Source organism: Trichosurus vulpecula, chromosome 1 (assembly GCF_011100635.1).
Source record: "Trichosurus vulpecula isolate mTriVul1 chromosome 1, mTriVul1.pri, whole genome shotgun sequence".
Classification (NCBI taxonomy): Eukaryota; Metazoa; Chordata; class Mammalia; order Diprotodontia; family Phalangeridae; genus Trichosurus; species Trichosurus vulpecula.
In genome coordinates, this window is record NC_050573.1 from 58,469,630 (window position 1) to 58,488,757 (window position 19,128).

At 38.4% G+C, this 19,128-nt stretch overlaps 1 protein-coding gene across 1 annotated transcript in view; it reads right to left on the minus strand.

The window, feature by feature from the left end:
- The window catches only part of AP3D1 (adaptor related protein complex 3 subunit delta 1), a 154,149-nt gene that overhangs the window by 45,720 nt on the left and 89,301 nt on the right, over window positions 1-19,128 (minus strand). Inside the window, exons 10-15 of the mRNA XM_036755843.1 lie at window positions 16,784-16,833; window positions 16,209-16,257; window positions 9,432-9,577; window positions 8,516-8,664; window positions 8,192-8,422; window positions 6,427-6,658 (exon numbers count right to left, since the gene is read on the minus strand). Coding sequence (XP_036611738.1) covers window positions 6,427-6,658; window positions 8,192-8,422; window positions 8,516-8,664; window positions 9,432-9,577; window positions 16,209-16,257; window positions 16,784-16,833 — 857 coding nt within the window. The remainder of the gene's footprint in view (window positions 1-6,426; window positions 6,659-8,191; window positions 8,423-8,515; window positions 8,665-9,431; window positions 9,578-16,208; window positions 16,258-16,783; window positions 16,834-19,128) is intronic.

A 19,128-nucleotide genomic window follows, 5' to 3' on the forward strand; every position in this document is an offset into this window, starting at 1 on the left:
AACTGTAACAAGGACAATGAAGACAGGGAAGGGCTCTCTGGAACATGACACAGCTTTGTTGAAGGTGGATTAATTAGACTTGTTTCACTTGGCCCCAGAGGGTGCAGAGAAGAATAAGGCTTTATGTAAGAAAAACCTTCCTAACGACAAAAGCTATTCAAAAATGGAATGGGTTGCTGAAAGTCTTCAAAGAAAAGGTGGAGTCTTGCTTAGGTGGTATGGGCTGGATTAGATGGCCTCTGAGCTTCCTTTTCACCTCTGAGATTCTGTACCTTTCATCTTCATTTGATTCAAACCTTCATCATCTCTCACCTCAGCTATTCCAATAATTCTCTCCCTAGTTCCCAGGCTTCCACCTCTGCCTCTCTAAAACCCAGCCTCTACCAGAGGTAACAGACTTATCTTTCTAAAACTCAGGTCTCAATATTTTACTCTTCTGGTCTAAATTCAAAAATTCCCTGCTGCCTCTCAGATAAAATATATACTCTTCAATTTGACATTTAAAGACCTCCTCAATCTGGCCCCAACATACCTTTCCAAGTTTATTTCACTAAGCTCCCCTTCACATATTCTACATATAAAAGTCAAGCTAAGCTAATTTACCTGGTGTTCCCTAAAACTCAATCTGTGTCACCTCTAAGCTCGGAAGCTAAGTATTCCTAGAATGTACTTACTCTCTCATTGTGGCCTCTTAGCTTCATTCAAGGTTCAAATCAGCCTCCTACAGAGTGTTTCCTAATTGTCTTCATTTTCAGTAAGTACTATCCCCTTCCCCAAATTATCTTCCATCCACTAACCTTTGTACCTGTTCTAAGCAACCCCACCCTCTCCACTCCAGTTTCACAGCAGAATTGAAATTCCTTAGTTCTGACTTTGGATTCTCCAAAACTCAACATAGTGGTTTACAAGTCATAGACAATAAATTTGTGTTAAACTGAACCTAGAACATGGTAGATGATTTAAAAATGTGTGTCAAATTGAACTGAGTTGCAGATTTCTTCAATACCCACAGATAATTTCTTCCATAGCAACAATGGCCAAAGACAGAGACAATTTTGTAAACCAAACTGATGTTTGGGAAAAAATGGTTAAAAAGCTATTCTTGGAAACTGCTGATGACAGCAGGGATGCTCAAGACACAAACTGAGAAGAGAATGACTCCAAAATATCTTTAAGCAAAAATCCTCAAAGAAAAACATATCCTGGACTAGAATTCCTGGAAGAGATGAAGCAAGAATTTTTTAAAAATGTTAATAATGAAATGAGAATTCTTAAGGGGGAAAAATCTGAAAAGAAATGAGAGCTATGGAAGAAAGAATTGGAAAGACAATTAACAGCTTGGCCCAAAAAGTATAAAACCTGTTCTAAGCAACAAACTCTCTGAAAATTAGAATGAGCAAAATAGAAGCCAATGACTTCATGAACAAGAATCACTGAACAGCAACAAGAAATACTGAAACAAAAGTCAAAAAACTGAAAAAATACATGAAAATGTGAGGTAGATCATAGCAAAAACAACTGACCTGGAGAAAAAAATTTAAAAAAATTTATAAAATTTTAAGGAGAAAAAAATTTGATAATCACTGGACTATCTGAACACCATGACCAAAATAACAGCCTAAACATCATATTTCAAAACTGCCTAGAGCTCTTAGAACCAGAGGAAATGCAGAAATAGAATTTACCATTCATCTCCTAAAAGAAACCCCAAAATCAAAACTCCCAGGAACATCATAGTCAAAACCTAGAGTTTTCAGGTCAAAGAAAAAATACTGCAAGCAGCCAGAAAGAACTAATTCAAATACAAAGGAGCCACAGTCAGGATCACACATGATTTTAGTAGCCTTCACTATAAAGAAGAGTTTAGAATACAATATCCCAAAAGGCAAAGAATATAAGTTCACAGCCAAAAATTAACTTACTGCAGAAAAACTGAGTATAATCCTACAAGGGAAAAAATGAATTTTTAATGAAACAGAGGACTTCCAAGCATTCCTGATGAAAAGACCAGGGCTGAGTAGAAATGCTGAAGTTCAAATGAGAGAGTGAGGAAAAACATAAAAGTGAACACAAAAGAACAGGTGTAACAGCCTAAACAAGGATACACTGCTTACATTAAATATGATGAAATGATATACATGTCCTCTCAGAACTCTATCATCAATTATCATAAATAGAGTCCAATTAGGTAAGGCCGGGAAATGGTTCTGTTATGTCTTATAATATCAAGACAAAAATGGAAAGAGAGGGGAAGAATACATTGTGAGAGGGCAGGAAGGAGAGAAAGGAAGGTTGGGGGAAATTATCTCATAATCATCTGAAATAGTCAAAAGAAGGAATACACACACACACACACACACACACACAGCTGGATACAAAAATACATTTTATTCAACAGGGAAATAAGAGGGAAAGGAGAGAAGGGGGGAAGGGGAATTTGAGGGTAAAAGACGGGAAGGATTTGCCCCAAGCAAAACAAACTAAGGATATACAAAAATATTTAGAGCTCTTTGTGAATTGACAAAGAATGGGAATCTAAGGGGATTCCCATAGACTAGGAAATGGATGAACAAGTTATGGTATATAAATGTGATGGAATATTATTGTGTTTTTATCATTGTGACTGACCAATCATGATTCCAGAGGACTAATGATGAAACATGCTACCCACTTCCTGATAGAGGGGTGAAGGGCTCAGAATGCAGAATGAGACACAATTTTTTGCAAACAGCCAAGGCAGACTTTTGTTTTGACTGACTATACTTGTTAGTAATAGGTTTTGTTTTTCTGGTGTTCTCATTTGGGAGTGGTTCAATGGGAAGATGAGAAGGCATATTTTGGCTGATTAAAACAAGTATTTCTGAAAAAGCAAATACTTGCTGATTATGATTACTGAGTTGAAATAAGACATCACAGGGAACATTAAATTAGGAGGAAAAAAACAAGGCATAATAATCATAGATCTCAGGGATTAGCAGAGCTGGAAACATGTAACATCATAACTCAAAGGGACTACAGGACAAAGACTAAAAGGTGGGAGTACCTTAGAATACAGAATGTCAGAACAAGATGACCCTAGAACAAAGAATGTCATAGTAAAGAACTAGAAGCTACCTTAGAAAACATTTAGGGTTTCTTAACTTCAGGTCTGAGAACTTGTTTTTAAAATATTGTTTATAACTCTTTTGACATAATTAGTTTCCCTCAGAATCCTATGTATTTTAATTTATGCATTTAAGAATACTCTAAGAAGGGATCCAAAGGTTTTATCAGATTGACAAAGGGTCCAATGACACAAAAATGGTTAAGAACCTCTGAAACAGTCAAACTCCCTCACTTTCTGGAAGAGGCTAGAGAAGAGAAATAAATAATCACTCTCATAAGACAATGGAAAAATATCAGATTTCATTCCTGGGACTTTGCTCAATGTTTTAGGCAAAGTTTTTTTGTTTTTTTTAAAAGGACATCTATTTGGGCATGGATTCCAAAACTGTCATCTTAGTGACCTAGGTTGAGTCACAAGCTTCTCTGAGTCTGTTTCCTCTATAAAACTACTCAATTGACCTCTTAGATTTCTTCCAGCTCTAAATCAATGATCCTTTAAGCCCATAAAGCAAAAAGACCTAAGCAACATCAAGAAAATCACAGGATCATAGGATTTTAGAATCAGAGAGAGCTTTAGAGATCATCTGGTTGAATCTATGTTTTTATAGATGAAGAAATGGGCTCAAGAAGGAAATTAATTTTCCTGAGGACATGAATAAGTAACCAAGCAGGATTTTAAACCCAGGTCTTCTGAACCCAAACCAAGTATGCATTCAACTCTTCCAGACTATGCTGAAACCTGACCATAAGGGGGTTATCATAACCTTGTCCTGCTGGTTGCCAAGATTGCTCTAAGGATAAAATGAGATAAGTTGTCAAACTGCTTCAGAAAAGTGTCCACTCAGCTCTTACCTCAAGCTTGGTTCCAATGTACTCTGCTTTAATGACAACCATGAGACATGGTGGGGTTGACTGGACTCAATGGGTTTGGTCACATGGATTAGAGGTGCCCAGGGCTGCATGCACCTCAGGTACAGTAGACACTATGGCCATCAACAGACCTCAACTCTGTGGCTATTATGCTTCAATGTGGATCTACTCATGATAAGTTCTTGGGCACCGCACTGCCAAGGGTGAGAATGGAAAACTGGTGACACTGAGGTCAAGGATGCAAGAGAGTTAGTAAGATCTTCTCCGGTGCCGAAAAGGCTGGGGATTCCTCTAAAGGATCATTAACCTTGTCCTTTCTGCTGATGCCCCCAGGTTTGTGAAGGGAATGTACCACAAGTGAAGTATGATACTTCACTTAAGATTATCAGTAATGTTTCTTGCGCTACCAACTGCTTGGCCCCTAGCCAAGGTCATTCATGGCAACAAAGGGCTGGGGAAGGACTTGTGACCACAAACTACCAGAAAACAGTAGATGGCCCCTTTGGCAAGCAATAGCCTGAAGGGTTTGGTTCTGCCAAGGCCATCACAGCTTACTACTTTCATCACATCTGTCACGGAGCTAGATCTGATGATCGAAGAAATCTGCCAAATATAACGACATCAAAAAAGCGATGTAACAAGGACCTGAGTGGCTACTGAAGGACACTAAGAAATACCCTGTCATTTTAATAGCAATATCCACTCTCCTACTTTGGATATGGCTATGGTAATTAGGGAGTACATTTTATGATCTACATGGCCTCAAAGGAATAAGTAGAAAGACAAGGATTTTTATTTCCAGGCAAAAGAGAGAGACCACATCCTGTACCTATTACCTTATACTGGTGATCTCATACCCCACATACAGTCCTTGCCCCAAGGTATCTGTGTAGTAGGGGAGAGAAGCAGAGAGTCCTATGTTTCATTTATACTATCAATAAAGTTAACACTGTATTCAGTGGATAAATATTTTTTAAAAAGAGAAAAGGTAAGCATCCCTATACAAATTCAATGTATCATTAAAAGGAAAACTAGTGTTTAAAAAATGCTTAAACAAAAGCGTTTCCACTAAAAAAGACTTTAAATTTCCCATGAAAATTGCAGTTCTTGAGTGCAGAGCTTCAAAATATCAGAAAATGATCAGAAGCCTAAATTAGAATTAGGGGAAAGGCAAATGATTAAAATTCAGTCAGCTGGTCTCCCCTTCCATCGAGAGGGCTTACATTAATACATTAATGGTGATACTGAAAACTGGTAGAATCTTGTTCGACAAAATGCATGGTGTTATTGGGAAAGAGCTTGGGCTTTAGAGTCATTGCACTGGGGTCCTTGCATAGCTTCTCAGGGTCTATGTGACCTTGGTGAAGCCTGCTTAACTTTTCTGGGCTTTACTTTATTCACTGATGCCCTCTACTAGCTCTTCCAGCTCCAGATTTTGTGATCTATCCTCCCCTAAGTCATCAAAATAATTACACCCTTTGACAAATCCTATCATTTGAAACATTTTGTCTTGGGGGTCTAGACCTGTGATTTCCTCAGTACAGGATGCTCCCAAGGAGGAAATTCCCTCTACCAAAGCAGATCTACAATTGCCATGGAACTTCAGAGTCTGACAAAGTTGCCTGGGACAATGAGACATTAGGTGCCCAAGGGGTACAGAACGTGGCAGAAATGGGAAATCAAACTCTGATCCTCCTGACACCAAGGCTAATTTTCTATCCACTAATCCACAGTTCCTTTCATTATTGAGAATGTATCCAAAGAGTATCACCATGGAAAAGGAGCTCTGTTGAATGCATTTATGTGTAGATCTAAGTCAGTATAGCAGCATTATTTGTAATTGCAAGGAATAGGAACCAAATTAAATGTCCACTAATTGATAAATAGATTGATAGCAAATCAATGAAACTGAATATTACAGAGAGAGACTGGCCCCATAATTTCACTGGTTTAAGGAGCTTCTGGATGAGGAAACTCTCTCTTAGCAATGAAGGTCGGCACCTTCTCAGCAGACCAAAATCCCAGAGTTTTCACTGAGGGGTTAAGTGACCTGGCTGGGGTCACAAAACCAGGATGTGTCAGAGGAAGCCTTGGACCCAGGTCTTCCTGGCATGGAGGTTGGACCTCTATCCACTAATGACAACAAAAATCATAAAGATAAATATAAAGAGAGTTGGAAATACATGAATGAAGACAAAGTGAAAGCAATACTAGAAGACTGAAGACATGTCTAAATAATAAAAAAAACTACATACAAATGTAAGAATGAATGAACAGAAAATGGAAGGCAAAACAGAGTAGCAAAAAAGCTATTATAGACCTATTATATGGTATTCAGAAAATATTTTTAAGAGCAAATATTTGAAAATGCAAAGGTATTTGTTTTTTTTTTTTAATTTAAAATTAAAGGCAAAGAGAGGGAAAGATAAAAGGCATCTCTGGTTCCATTACCCTCTCTTGCACTTCCAGATCAGCACTCTGTACAAACTGAGGAAGCCGGTCAATCATCAGCTGGGTGATCTCCTGAGCTGCTTCCTTTTCCTCACTTTGCTCCTTCTGCTGCAAAATTGATGCATATAATTTCACCATATTCTGCACATATACTGCTTGGATGTGACCAGGTAAAGTGGTGACTTTAGGTCTCAGCATGGCTTCTAGAGTCTGATGAGGCTCCTGAAGGTGTCTGAAAGGATGAAAAAAGAAAAAGTCTGTGATTAAATTCCACTGTTGTAGAGATTTAGTTTTCTTTATCTATGCTACTTTAACTGCAGAGGATTGGGCACTTTAATGACTCATACTTTTATTAACAGAGGTCCTCTTTTCACCAAGACAATCTTTCTAAGTTGCTACAGGTGAAAAGAAAAATCATATAGTGGTCTCCATGTCATGAGGAGCCTTTCCATACTCAGCTAGGCTAGTCTTTGGATGACAAACTTTGTGAATGGGACCCCAACCAAAGTCTCTCCTGCCTGCTACCAGCCAGAATTTGTGCTTCATGAGGCACTAGCTTCCAGAAACCAGTCATCTTCCCATCGCAAGGAGTCAATAGGAGCTTATATTCTAAGGGGGATGGAAGGGACAAGTATATATAAATATATGTATGCTATATATGTATGTGCTTATATCTATATCTAAAAAAAGAATAAAATTAATAAATACAAACAAAACCAAGTTTGGGAGAGAGGGAACTAGCAGTTGGGGGAATGAGGAAAGGCTTCATGCATAAGATGGTACCTGAGCTGTGTCTTAAAGAAAAAGCCTCTATGAGAAGGGAGAAAGGTCGGACAGGAGATTGAGTATCATATGTAAAGAAAAGAGAGAAGGTCAGTTTGGCTGGACTTCAGTGTGGGAGGAGTAAAGTGCAATGAGGTTAGAAAGATAGGGTGACACCAGGTTGTGCAGAGCTTTAAAAGCTAAACAGAAGAGCTTATATTTGATACTAGAAGCAATAGCTGCAGTTGATTTGGGTAGGGGAGTCACATGATTAGATCTGTACTTAAGGAAAATTACTTTGGCAGCAATGTGTAGGAGAGACTAGAGTGGGTAGAGATTTGAGGCAGGGAGAACAATTTAGAAAGCTGGTACAATAATCTGGGTGAGAAGTGATGGGGTGTAGGGGGGAGGGGGAAACTGAACTAAAGTGTCAGCGAAGAGAAGGCGTCAGATGCAAGGGGCGTAGGGAAGGTAGTAAAAGCAGGATCTGGCAGCGGAGGAACTGTACTGTGAAGGAGGAGAAGCACAGGATAATGTGGTGATTACAAACCTGAAACACCGGAAGGATGGTGGTTCCTTCAACAGAAATACGGAAATTTGGAAGAGAGAAGGGTTTAGAAGGAAAGCTAATGAGTTCAGTTTTAGACAAGGTGAATTTAGGGTATCTATGGGACACAGAGCTGAAATCTCCAACAGGCATTTGGTAATATGGGACTCAAGTGCATGGGACAGACCAGGGCTAGATCTACAGAACTAGAGTCCCCTGAATAGAGACAAACTCCTGGAAACTGCTAAGTTACCAAGAGAGATTATAGAGGAAGGGGCACTAGCAGTAGATGTGAGAAAAGGGGATACAGCCCTTTAACCTAAGGTGCTGATTTGGAACTGTACACTTGGACTGAGGAAGAAAACTTGCCAAAAGTTACAAGCAAAGCTGTGATTAGAAACCAGAAGTGAGTATTTCCCCTTATAACACAACTTCCCTTTTAAGTAACTGACTTACTCAGAGAATTCTCCACAGATCCAAGCTGCTGCATAAAGCACTTCACAGATTCCATTCCTTTGGGTGTTACTGGCTATCAAGTGAGCATTGTCCAAAAGCATGGCCATTTGGGAAACAGCAAATTTTCGAATGGCTTTGACTCGGATGGCGACATCCAGCATCTGGGCAGCAATGAGGTGACCGTGCCGCGTTCCTTCCAAACGGGTAAGCTCTACCAGAATGCTTATGTACCTATGGAGGCAGAGGGGACCACCGAGTCTAAGTTCTCCAACAAGACACGAGAGGTTTTTGAAAAGTCCAAATAAGAAAAATCAGGAAACTGACCATTCAAAGTTGGTGATATACTGGTAGTTGGCTTGACTACATATGTCGATGATTTTGGTCAGCAGCTCATCCCTGTAAGTTGTCCCTTCTGCTTTGTCCACATGAATCATCAGTTTCTTCACAATCTCCATTAGGTTCTTCTTTGATACCTGTGGAAAGAGAATGCATCAACTGCTAGGATTTCCAATAAGAATCTACTCAGTATTTGGATACCCTGAGAGCCCTGGCTGAGTTAGTTTAAACTGTCTTTAATGACCACTCAGGTGATAGGGAAGATTTACCATGTGAAACCACCTTTTATGATGTGTTGTGCTTTAAAAAAACAATTATTTTTAATGAGCAAAATATATTTATGACAGAAAATCTTTAAATTATGGATTTAAAAATCTTATTTTTATTGGCACCTTTTGTTTTTATATCAAATTATTTGTGAGTATCTCTTCTGCTTCCCCTACACAGTAAGCTACCTTTTTAATAAAGATTTTTAAAAATGGGGGAAAAAAACAGGGAAAAAATCGGTTTTGCACAATTAACCAACACAGCAACTACAGAAAATAAATGCAATATTTTTCTATTATTTTTCAGCATTCTGGAGACAGGCAAAGAAGGATAAAGTAATATATTTTGTAGTATTATGCTATATTTAAAAGTTTCTCTGTGTAATGAAATATGCCTTAAAGTGATACAACTCTTCAGAGGTTTACCTGAAGTTTTGGGAAAATTTCAATTTTTAAAATTATCATTCTTCAAATAACTTTAAAATATTAAACTCACAACAAAAGCAGAGAATATATGGAACACAGGAAATGTGTGACAGGAAAAACCTAGTACACATTGGACCCACACATTAACAGGCAGCTATAAAAAAATTACAGGTTAATGCATTCAAGAAAATGAAAGAAAAAGATCTACATACCATTCCATAAAGAAGATCTAATGCTCTAAGCCGAATAGATTCGTCCTTGTCATCCAAACACTGGAGAATGAGATCCTTATGGGACTGAACAGACTTAGGATGAGTTTTCAGGATTTTGGACATAGCAAGCAATCCCAAATACTTTACTAGTGAAAAAAAGCACAAAATAATTTCTGTTATTTGTGTGCACAACTGTACTAAGCACTATAAAGAAAATAAAACATATCCTCTAACTTTTAGAATCTCATAAGCTGAAACAGCAATTCTGTGCACAGTTATAATCAAGGTACATATTAGAAGTAGCAGTAACCCACCCGACAAACATTTAGTAGCTTTCAATGTGCAAGGTACCACCATAGGGAGAAACATAAAGATAAAATGAAAAACTAACAGCAAACTAATGACTAATCTTACAAAGAATGGATATCTAATACTCAATGCAAACTGAAGCAAGAGGAACTGTGCTCATCTCTGGGGAGCAGATAAGACATTGTGTCCTCAAGGAGCTTACCATTTAGTATAGCAGAGAAGACACAAACACAAACATGACCTTACTCTATATTAAAGTCCTCCTCAAATGCTTCACTATGGCAGAGGTGACCCTGAATTCTTGAGGTCCATGTTGGTGCCATATAAGGTCTGGAAAGTTCTATCATATTGAAGAGGCTCTGAATATGATCCAAAACAGATTGTATATGCTGTCCAAGGCCCAGACTAGTTAAATATGGAGAGATTCATCACGACTAAGCTGGTCGCTAAGTAGTGAATTTAATGACATGACACTCCTCACCTCACCCCCCAAGTATAAAATAGTCCTCAGTGCTGTGTAGCTTCCCTTAGTCCCAGCAATGATTGTGTCTGGCTAGCAGCAAAAGAGCCAGAGCCTCAGTGTGCAGTGACTGACTTTGACAGGCTTAGCTCTTCTCAGAAATGCAAGGACCTAAAACAAAGACTCATGATGGAAAATGCCATCCGCATTCATAAAAAGAAATATGGCATCTGAATGCAGATCAAAGCGGACTATTTTATTTTTTTGTTGTGTTCTGTTTTATGCTTTTCTTTCTCATGATCACTCCCATTCGTTCTACTTCCATACAATAAAACTAATTGGAAAATATATTTAATAGGAATGTATATGTAGAGCCTATATCAGATTACATTCCATCTTAGGGAAGGGGAGGGGAGAGAAAGGTAGAAAATTTAAAACTTATGGAAGTGAACGTTGAAAACTAAAAATAAATATAAATTAACTTTAAAAAGAAAAGAAAAGGAGCCAGAAGTTTTAGATCATCTATAAACTATTGATATTCTAAATGTCATTCCAATGACTGAGTCAAATTAAGGCTCAAGGAATTAAATATAATCAATATTAATATTCTTGCTATAAGTGAATAAGCTTTTAGCTAAATGGAAGTACTGTTTGACAGTTCTCCTAGGAAAGCCAAACAAAGGAGCTAAGAGTTGGTTTTATCATACCACCAGCCTCTTTTGATCCTATTCATATGATGCTGAAAAAAGCTGGAAAAAAATCACAAAACCAAGCTCATAGAATCCAAGCAAATTTATGTTATATCATCTCAACCGGCCCTCACTGTGGCAAGGCAATCCTTTAACACTTCCCTAATCAATTAACTATCCCATTTACCGCAGCAGCTCTTCCAAATCTTCCATCCTTCCTGAAATGTCCCATGGCTCTTCCCACCCTACCTTTTGAGCTGAGAATTTTGCCTCTTACTTCAGTGAAAAATTGAGACCATTTGCTTGAGAGCTTCCTCATCTCACATCACTCATGCTTTCCACCACTATTTTCTCCTTGAGCCCTGTCTCCCAAAAACTGGTGAACCTACCAAGGTAAACCCCTCCATATGCATACATGACTCCATTCTATCCTGTCTTCTCCATTGGACTGCCCCTTCTAACAAATGAACTCCCTCACTAATTTTCAAGTGCTTCCTATCTACTACCTGGGAGTAAGGGGTGGGGGTGTCAAGAAGTGTGAGATAAGGAAAATAAGGGGGAAGAAAGGCTGAAAGTATCAAAGATTTTAGGAAGAAATCTCAAAGACTTTGAATATAAAAAGATAAACCAACAGGAAAAACAGCAACAACAGAAAGAAATATGTCCTCTAGATCTGAAAAATTAGTTCAGGAATCTATGAATAATTACTGCAAAATAAGGGAAAATGATTCAAGATTAGATGAGAGGACCCTGTGGAATTTGAAAATATGGAACCACACAACATGTTGTTCCTGAGTGGTTTGAAAGAGAAATGAGAAATATGAGAGCAGAATTTATGTCCTACACAGCAAAAATAACAAGAAAAGAAAAACTGGAATCCGCAATAGCAAGCCTCAACAGAAGAGACAGAGCCAGAGAGAGAGCAAGAAGGAAAGGGAGAGGGAGAGAGAGAGAAAGAGGATATACAAAAATGAAGAATAAACTAGAAGAGAAGCAGAAAAAAATAACAATAAAAGAAAATATGCTTATAATGCAAGCAAAATATACTAATCTTGAAGACAGGCTGCATACAGATAACCTAAGGATCTTAGGTGTCCCAGAAAAATAGGACAGGACAAAAAAAACTTTAACAATATAATGAAGGAAATAATAGAAGAAAACTACCCAGAACTTCTGAACACAGAAAATGAAATTCCAATAGAAAGAATCCACAAATCATCCCTCCCCACAAAAAACTCCCAAGGCTGAAAATTTAGTCAATCAATATTCAATGACCATTTATTAAGTGCATTGTGCTAAGTGCTGGGGACAAAAAAAAAAAGGGGGACAAAAGACAGTCCTTGCCCTCAAGGAGTTTACAATCTGATGGCAAAGACAAACAACTATATACAAAGCAAGCTATATACAAGATTAATAATAAATAATTAATAGAGTGAGGGCTCTAGAATTAAGAGGAGTTGGGAAAGACCTACTGGCAAAGCTGAGATTTTAGCTGGGACTTAAAGGAAGTCAAAGAAGTCAGTAGACAGTGTTCTAGGCATGGGGAACAGCCAGAGAAAATACCTAGAGCCAACAGAGGGAGTGCCTTATTCATGAAGAGCAAAGAGGCCAGTGTCATTAGATAGAAGATTACATGTAAGGAAGTAAGGTGTAAGAATGCTAGCAAGGTAATTGTCAGCTGGTTATGAAGGGCATAGCCTTCAAGAAAACTGTTTTGTTTTTAATCCTGGAGGCAACTGGAAGCCATGGGAGTTTATCCAGTGGGATGAGGGTGTGTGTCTGACAGATCAGACCTGTGCTTTACAAAAATCACTTTGGTGGCTGAAAAGAGGATGACTGGAATGGGGAGAGACTAGAGACAGGCAGGCCCACCAGTAGGCTATTGCAACAATCCAGGTGATCAGGGATTATATTGGAAGAGATGGCAATGTTAAGAGGAGAGAAGGGGGCATATTTGAGATGTTGCAGAGGTAAAATCAATAGGCCTTGGCAACAGCTTAGATAGAGGAGAGGGACTGACAGATGGTGAGGAATCCAGTGAAGCAGCTCCTGGGTTGCCAGCATGAGGGACTAGGAGGATGGTGTTACCCTCTATGGTAACAGGGAAGGTAGGTATGGGGGAGGGTTTAGGGCTTTAGGGGGAAAGATAGTGAGTTTGGTTCGGACATGTTCAGTTTAAGATGTCTACTGGACATCCAATTTGAGATGTCTGAATGACAGTTGGACATGTGAGATTGGACAGAGAGGATGGGGAAGGACAAGTAGATTTGAGCATCGTCAGCATAGAAATGGTAATATAAACTTAAATTTAAATTCATGGAAGATGATGGGATCTGACTGAAACCAGAATTTAAATATGCCAATACTGAAAAATAAGAAATGACTAAAGGAACAGACACTGGCACGGTCTATGACTATTTCCTATGAAGGTTAACTAATGTAATGCAAATACCACAAGAAGGAGACTAAAAAAGCATGAAAACTGCCTCACCTGATAGGCACTTGTTCTACTTGCCAAGTAGAGAGTATAATACGGCAACCAAGGCCAACAGTAACTTGGAACACAACCTCATGTGCAGGATCTCATTGAGGAAAGGGAGAAAAGATGAGTAATGCTGCCTCATAAAAAAAGCAAGTTGCACTAGAGGGAAAACAAGCTTGTGGAAAAGTTGGCAAAGACTCAAGTAAGCCAAATTATCAGAAAAAAGATTTCAGGATAAAAATGGAAGGAGGACAAGAGATGAAGGAAAAAAAAATGGAAAAAGATATGTAAAATTTGTTTTTTTTTTGTATAAGTTTTTGCCAAAAATTCCAGTGAAGCCACCCCATTTGAACTTTGACATCATAGTCCCCTAAGTACTGCAAGAAGAGATCCCACTATGCTTACTCTTTATTGGCCACTCAAAGGCCAATGGAAAGATGTTTGGTGGGCATAAAAAAGTTGCACCATAACACCAACAATGAATGGCATACAAAAAGATATCAACAGAGATGCATAATTGCAAAAGGAGGCAGACGGGTTATGCAGAGAACTCGAGGGCTAACAGATACCACCCAAAAGCTGAAAAAGTACCCATCCCATGTGAAGAGGCCTAGAGGTATACTCCCCCATCCTGCTGGCCTGCTGGGTGGATTCCTTGCAAAGGATTTATTGGAAATCATGGACATAATTCTCACAGGCCAGATGGCTTACTACCATTCAAAGAGTGCAGACATCAATGAGGCCACAGACCCATGGAAGTACTTTGAAACATGTGTAAAAGTGAGGTACCAACAAAATGCTGAGTTCAAAGGAGAGAAAGATCATATTTTGTAATTCTTCTAATTACATGTAAGTTAAAGTATTTCAAGGCACTAGGTAGAAGGTAGATTTATTTTTGCTTTATACTGACTCTAAGCCTGGTACGCTCGAATTTGGAAAGACAATCTGAAACAGGACAGAAATGAAATCCATAAAATTATAAACAGCAAACAAATTTAATCACCCAATACTATTCTGCAGGACATGGATTACTCTGGCCCTGAACCCTGAACATAGGACAATCCTTTGAACCCTGAGCAGGCAAGTTGAGAATAAAAAGGACATCATCAATAACAAATGCAATATTTGTGAAATTCGTCATTCCAAGAGGTGGTCCTGAGAGAAGTAAAAATGAAGGCAGAAAGGATCTGCACAACTTCATTGATAATAGACCCTTAAATGACTCAGAGAAGCAGGGATACATTCAACCTTTAAGGTTGATATCAGGGAAGAATACTGACGTGTCTCATATGGTTCTGGTTGAGAAAAAATCACTGTGTTGCATAAACTAGGCTGTTGACTCCAATTCTATAATCTTATAGTTATCAGTGGCCCAAGTGGCATAAGTTCGCTTAAAGGAAGCCTTTTCCAGGGATTATACACAGGATAAATTTAAAATGGTAGAATGGTGCTGGAAGAATGAAATCACAGGAGAACCATGTCACAGAGAATTACCTACTCATTCACTTAGCAAGGTTAAGACTTCTGGAAATTTTGTAGGAAAATAGAGGAAATGAAATCTTAGAGAACCTTTAAACCTAAGAATCATTTAATCTGTATGTTTAAGAAATCTGGAAAACCTTTCCTGATTATTTCCAACTGATTTTCCAAACTTCAAACTACTATATAATTACTATAGTAGTCTATATAGTCTAACAGGCAGTACTCACATTATCTTGTGCTATTTTAACTAGGCACTTAGTAACTCTGTACATATTTATGCCTTTTCTCTTCAACTGGGGACCATGTCTTGCAGATTATACCCTATGTAGCATCTGACAAGAGTTGTTATTGCTGTTTAGTCATTTTCAATCATGTCTGACTCTTTGCAACGTCTTTTGGGGTTTTCTTAGCAAAGATACTGGAGTGGTTGGCCACTTCCTTCTCTAGCTCATTTTACAGATAAGGAAACTGAGGCACTCTGAAGTGATTTGCCCAGCAGGTCACACAGCTAGTGAATGTCTCAGGCTGAATTTGAACTCTCTTCCTGACTCCAGGCCCAGCACTCTTTCTACTGTGCACCTAGCTGCCCCATCTGGCAGAGTATCTCGCATACATTAGACATTTAACAAACTTTGTTTTAAGTTGACCATCAATTCTCTGCAGTAATGTCTTGGGGGGAAAAGATAAGGGCATAATGGAGGAAAAGAATCCTTGTTTCTAATCTCTGATAATTTATTCAGAAATATTTGGTTTAAAGTGAACATTTATTACATCTAGTTTTCAGAAGTCCTTAATATAATATTGTGTATGCATTGACTACTGTCAAAGAGATGTACCTCCTTAGCAGAGAGATTATTTTTAAAAGGAAAAATGTATGTGTGCAAATGTGGGTGAAGGGTATTTTCTACTGCTTAGGAAAATAACGAGGAATGCCATCTGCTGTTCCACCTAATTTATTAAAACTGTGTTTCCAGTAATTATTTTTATGATTTTTCCATATTCATTAAGGCTCAGAATAAAAGCATGTTTCTACAAGGCATAAATATTATTCTGTGTTGGATGTCACCTTGAAATTTCTTTATCACCTTCTGTCCAAATAGATCTCCCTTTGGATTTCCTTTCAAAGCTACTATTCAAGAAATGAATTGGATCCACCCTCAAATTTCAGTAAGAGATGTCATTCCTTTGATAAAATGGGCCGGGAATTATCTTAAAAAGCCACAACTCACCTGATTCTGGAAAGCGTCTCAACCTGGTCACCCAAAGGTTATATATAAAGAAAAAAATGTGGTAGAAACAAAGAAATAGCAGCATGAAGGGAGGATTAGAGAGGAAGAAGGACAGTAGTAACTTACAATTTTGGTCTGAATCTTCTATTAATATTCTTAATTTCTGAACACAAAGCTGAAACAAGAAAAGTTAAAGTCATTCATTATAGCTTCTAAAATTGGACAGCTATAATTTTTAGCAAGATAGTAGTCAACCCAGAAAATTCTGCAAGAGTGACTACACACTTCTCAACACTCCACATTCCCTAGCATTTCTTTCCTCTCCATCCCAGGCAATTAAAGAAAGCTTCAGTCTCTCTAGCCACGTCTATACCCCGCCTCAACCCCCCCCCCCCCAACAACAACAGAGATAAGCACTGGGGGAAAAACAGTTCCTACAGACACAGGCAAACATGCAATTCCTAGGGTAGCTGATTTCAGTAAATAACAGCCAAAGAGCTCTTAGAGCCAATCCAAACCTTTCCTACTGTTGATTGTTAATTTTAACTTCAGTTAATTTTGTTCACTCCATTGTGGCTCACAAACCAGAAAACAATGAGCAAGTTGATAATAGGGCATCTCTTTCTATGGATAATCTACTACTCTGTATCCATCCAATTTCTTTCATTAGAACCCAGACGCAAAGAAGGAAATAACCATACCTGGATGCTGGCACTGTGATTGGGCATTCCGGAAGACAGAGAAATCAAAACTGAAACAAACAGCACCAGTTAAACTTTCGGCTCAGACAGACCAAGAACTAAATCTCAAAAAATACAAACAACAGCAGAAATGCATCTAATTTGAGCCTCATAGTTTGCTTCTTCACAGATCTACCAATATGCAAAACTCTCAGTATCAGAGACCCTTCAGCACAATCAATTTTCAATTATTTGTGGCAAATTTTTAAAAGATAAATCAACTTCCTTGTACCTTAAGAAATTTCTAGATTGCTCCCCATCACCATGTTATAAATACAAAGTGATTTTAGTAATAGTGTAAGTCAAATATAATTAAGGAAGTAAATATGTAAAATTTAGTTATGACACTTTCAAAAATCCCAAAAGAAACACCTTGTGGAGTCTGTGTTGCTATATACCCCACTGCACCTTCTGATTCACACAAATAGCTAAGAATTAGCTCTATTTTCATACTTCAAAGACTTGTGATTTCTCCCCCACCCCCCACATCAATACATACTGCATCATCTTTTTATGACTCAGTAGGGACTGTTTGATTCACTTTTCAGGCTGTGACCTGAAAAATTCATCACCCTTCAAACAATCTATTGAGACTCTCTGAATTGAGCTAGACATTAAGTCACTGGTGCCTTATGGAAGAGAGGCTTTTAAGAGAACCTGCCAGTGTTTGCTCAGCTGGTACAGCCTTTAAGAGTCCAGGGTTATCTTTACAGCACTAAGAGAAATTGAACTAGCACTTCGGTGGAAGTGTATTTATGGAAAAATCAAAAATTATAAATCAGTGTTATGCTATGCCTACCCCCTATTGCTAGTCCACGACTATGATAAATACCCACGGCTCACTCACTTCCTCTCTAGACTACAAAGTAATATTCATGGCTCTATAGAACCACATTCTAAATCAAACTGACCATGAAACATTTTTAACTTTGTAAGATGCAAATAGGACCTGTAAATGCTAAAGGATTCTAGAGGTATGGAATGCCATCCCAAAGAATATCAGATAATTTAGATTTATAATAAAAAAATGAAAGGGTCAGTCTGGAATAAAATATAAGAAATTCAGTTTGTGGTGTTTTTAAAGTATACTTGTGTGTTTGCCTTTTCACAGTACTTGTGAATAAGAGGCTAAAACTTTGGGGAGGCAGGAGAGGAGGAGAATAAAAGAGATTTCTCATCCTTTTACTTCACCCTTTTGCCCCTTCCTGCTAGTTTTCACCCCTGCCCATGGTGAAATGATCCCATAGACTGAAGCAGATGAGGTTGGGGCTGGTCATCCAAGGCTGGAATCCTGTGCTCTTCTGCCCAAAGCAAAGCAGGCTGGGGGCTGGAGAGTGGACCACTCTTCCATTTTCAGGCAGAAAACATATGTATTCTTTATATATAGATAGACCACAGGATTTTGAGGGGAAATGGGGCATTAGAGATTATCAGTCCAACTCCTTCAGTTTTACAAATGAGGAAACCGAGGCCTAGCTGATTTGTCCAAAGTCACCAAAAGAGGGAAAGGGTCAGGATTTGAAGCCAGCTTCTCCGTGTTCAGTCTAATGGCTTTTCCATAACAGCAAGTGGATTCCAACAATTCAATATTTATTTTAGATGGGAAAATACTACTGTCATTTATATTGTTCTCATACTACCCCTATTTACAATGCACAGAATAGTAGAGTTCCATGGAACAACATGGGAAATGCTACTTTAGGGTACTCTTTATAGGTAGGGGAATAGAAGCAGGAATAGGGACTGGGTATGTGATTTCATTGTACATACCCAAAGATTGTATTTGCCCTTCATGGCAAATGACTGTGGTACTCACAGTCTTAGTCTAACTATGGTAAGAAAAAAGTCTAGTAATATGGCTCAAGTCAGTCATGTAAAAGTGCAGGCATTACAATGTGGCTATAATAACACTGCAGCCAATATTTGTCCCTGTTTTATCTCCCTACTAGTCTATTCGTTTTATGAAGGCAAGATTCCAGTCTTCACTAAACTGTTCAATCTTGCCAGCATCCAGCTCAGTGCTCTGGGCACAGCTGGTATTTAATGAATATCTGCTTAATACAAACCAACAAATCCCAGGTAACAGGACAAGCCACATTATAAATTATGAGGGCAGTGATCCAGAGGCAGGGCCTGTCCCTAAGAGGTTATTAATTGTCCGTCTTTACCTCTAAGTCTGTGGATTCTTTAGAATTGACCAGTTTTAACAATAACTCCACATTTTCCAAAATTGCTAGCCCACCTAGGTTGGTGCACACATCAGTTCCACATTTTCTAGGTTTACTGTTTTCTATACAAAGCAAAAC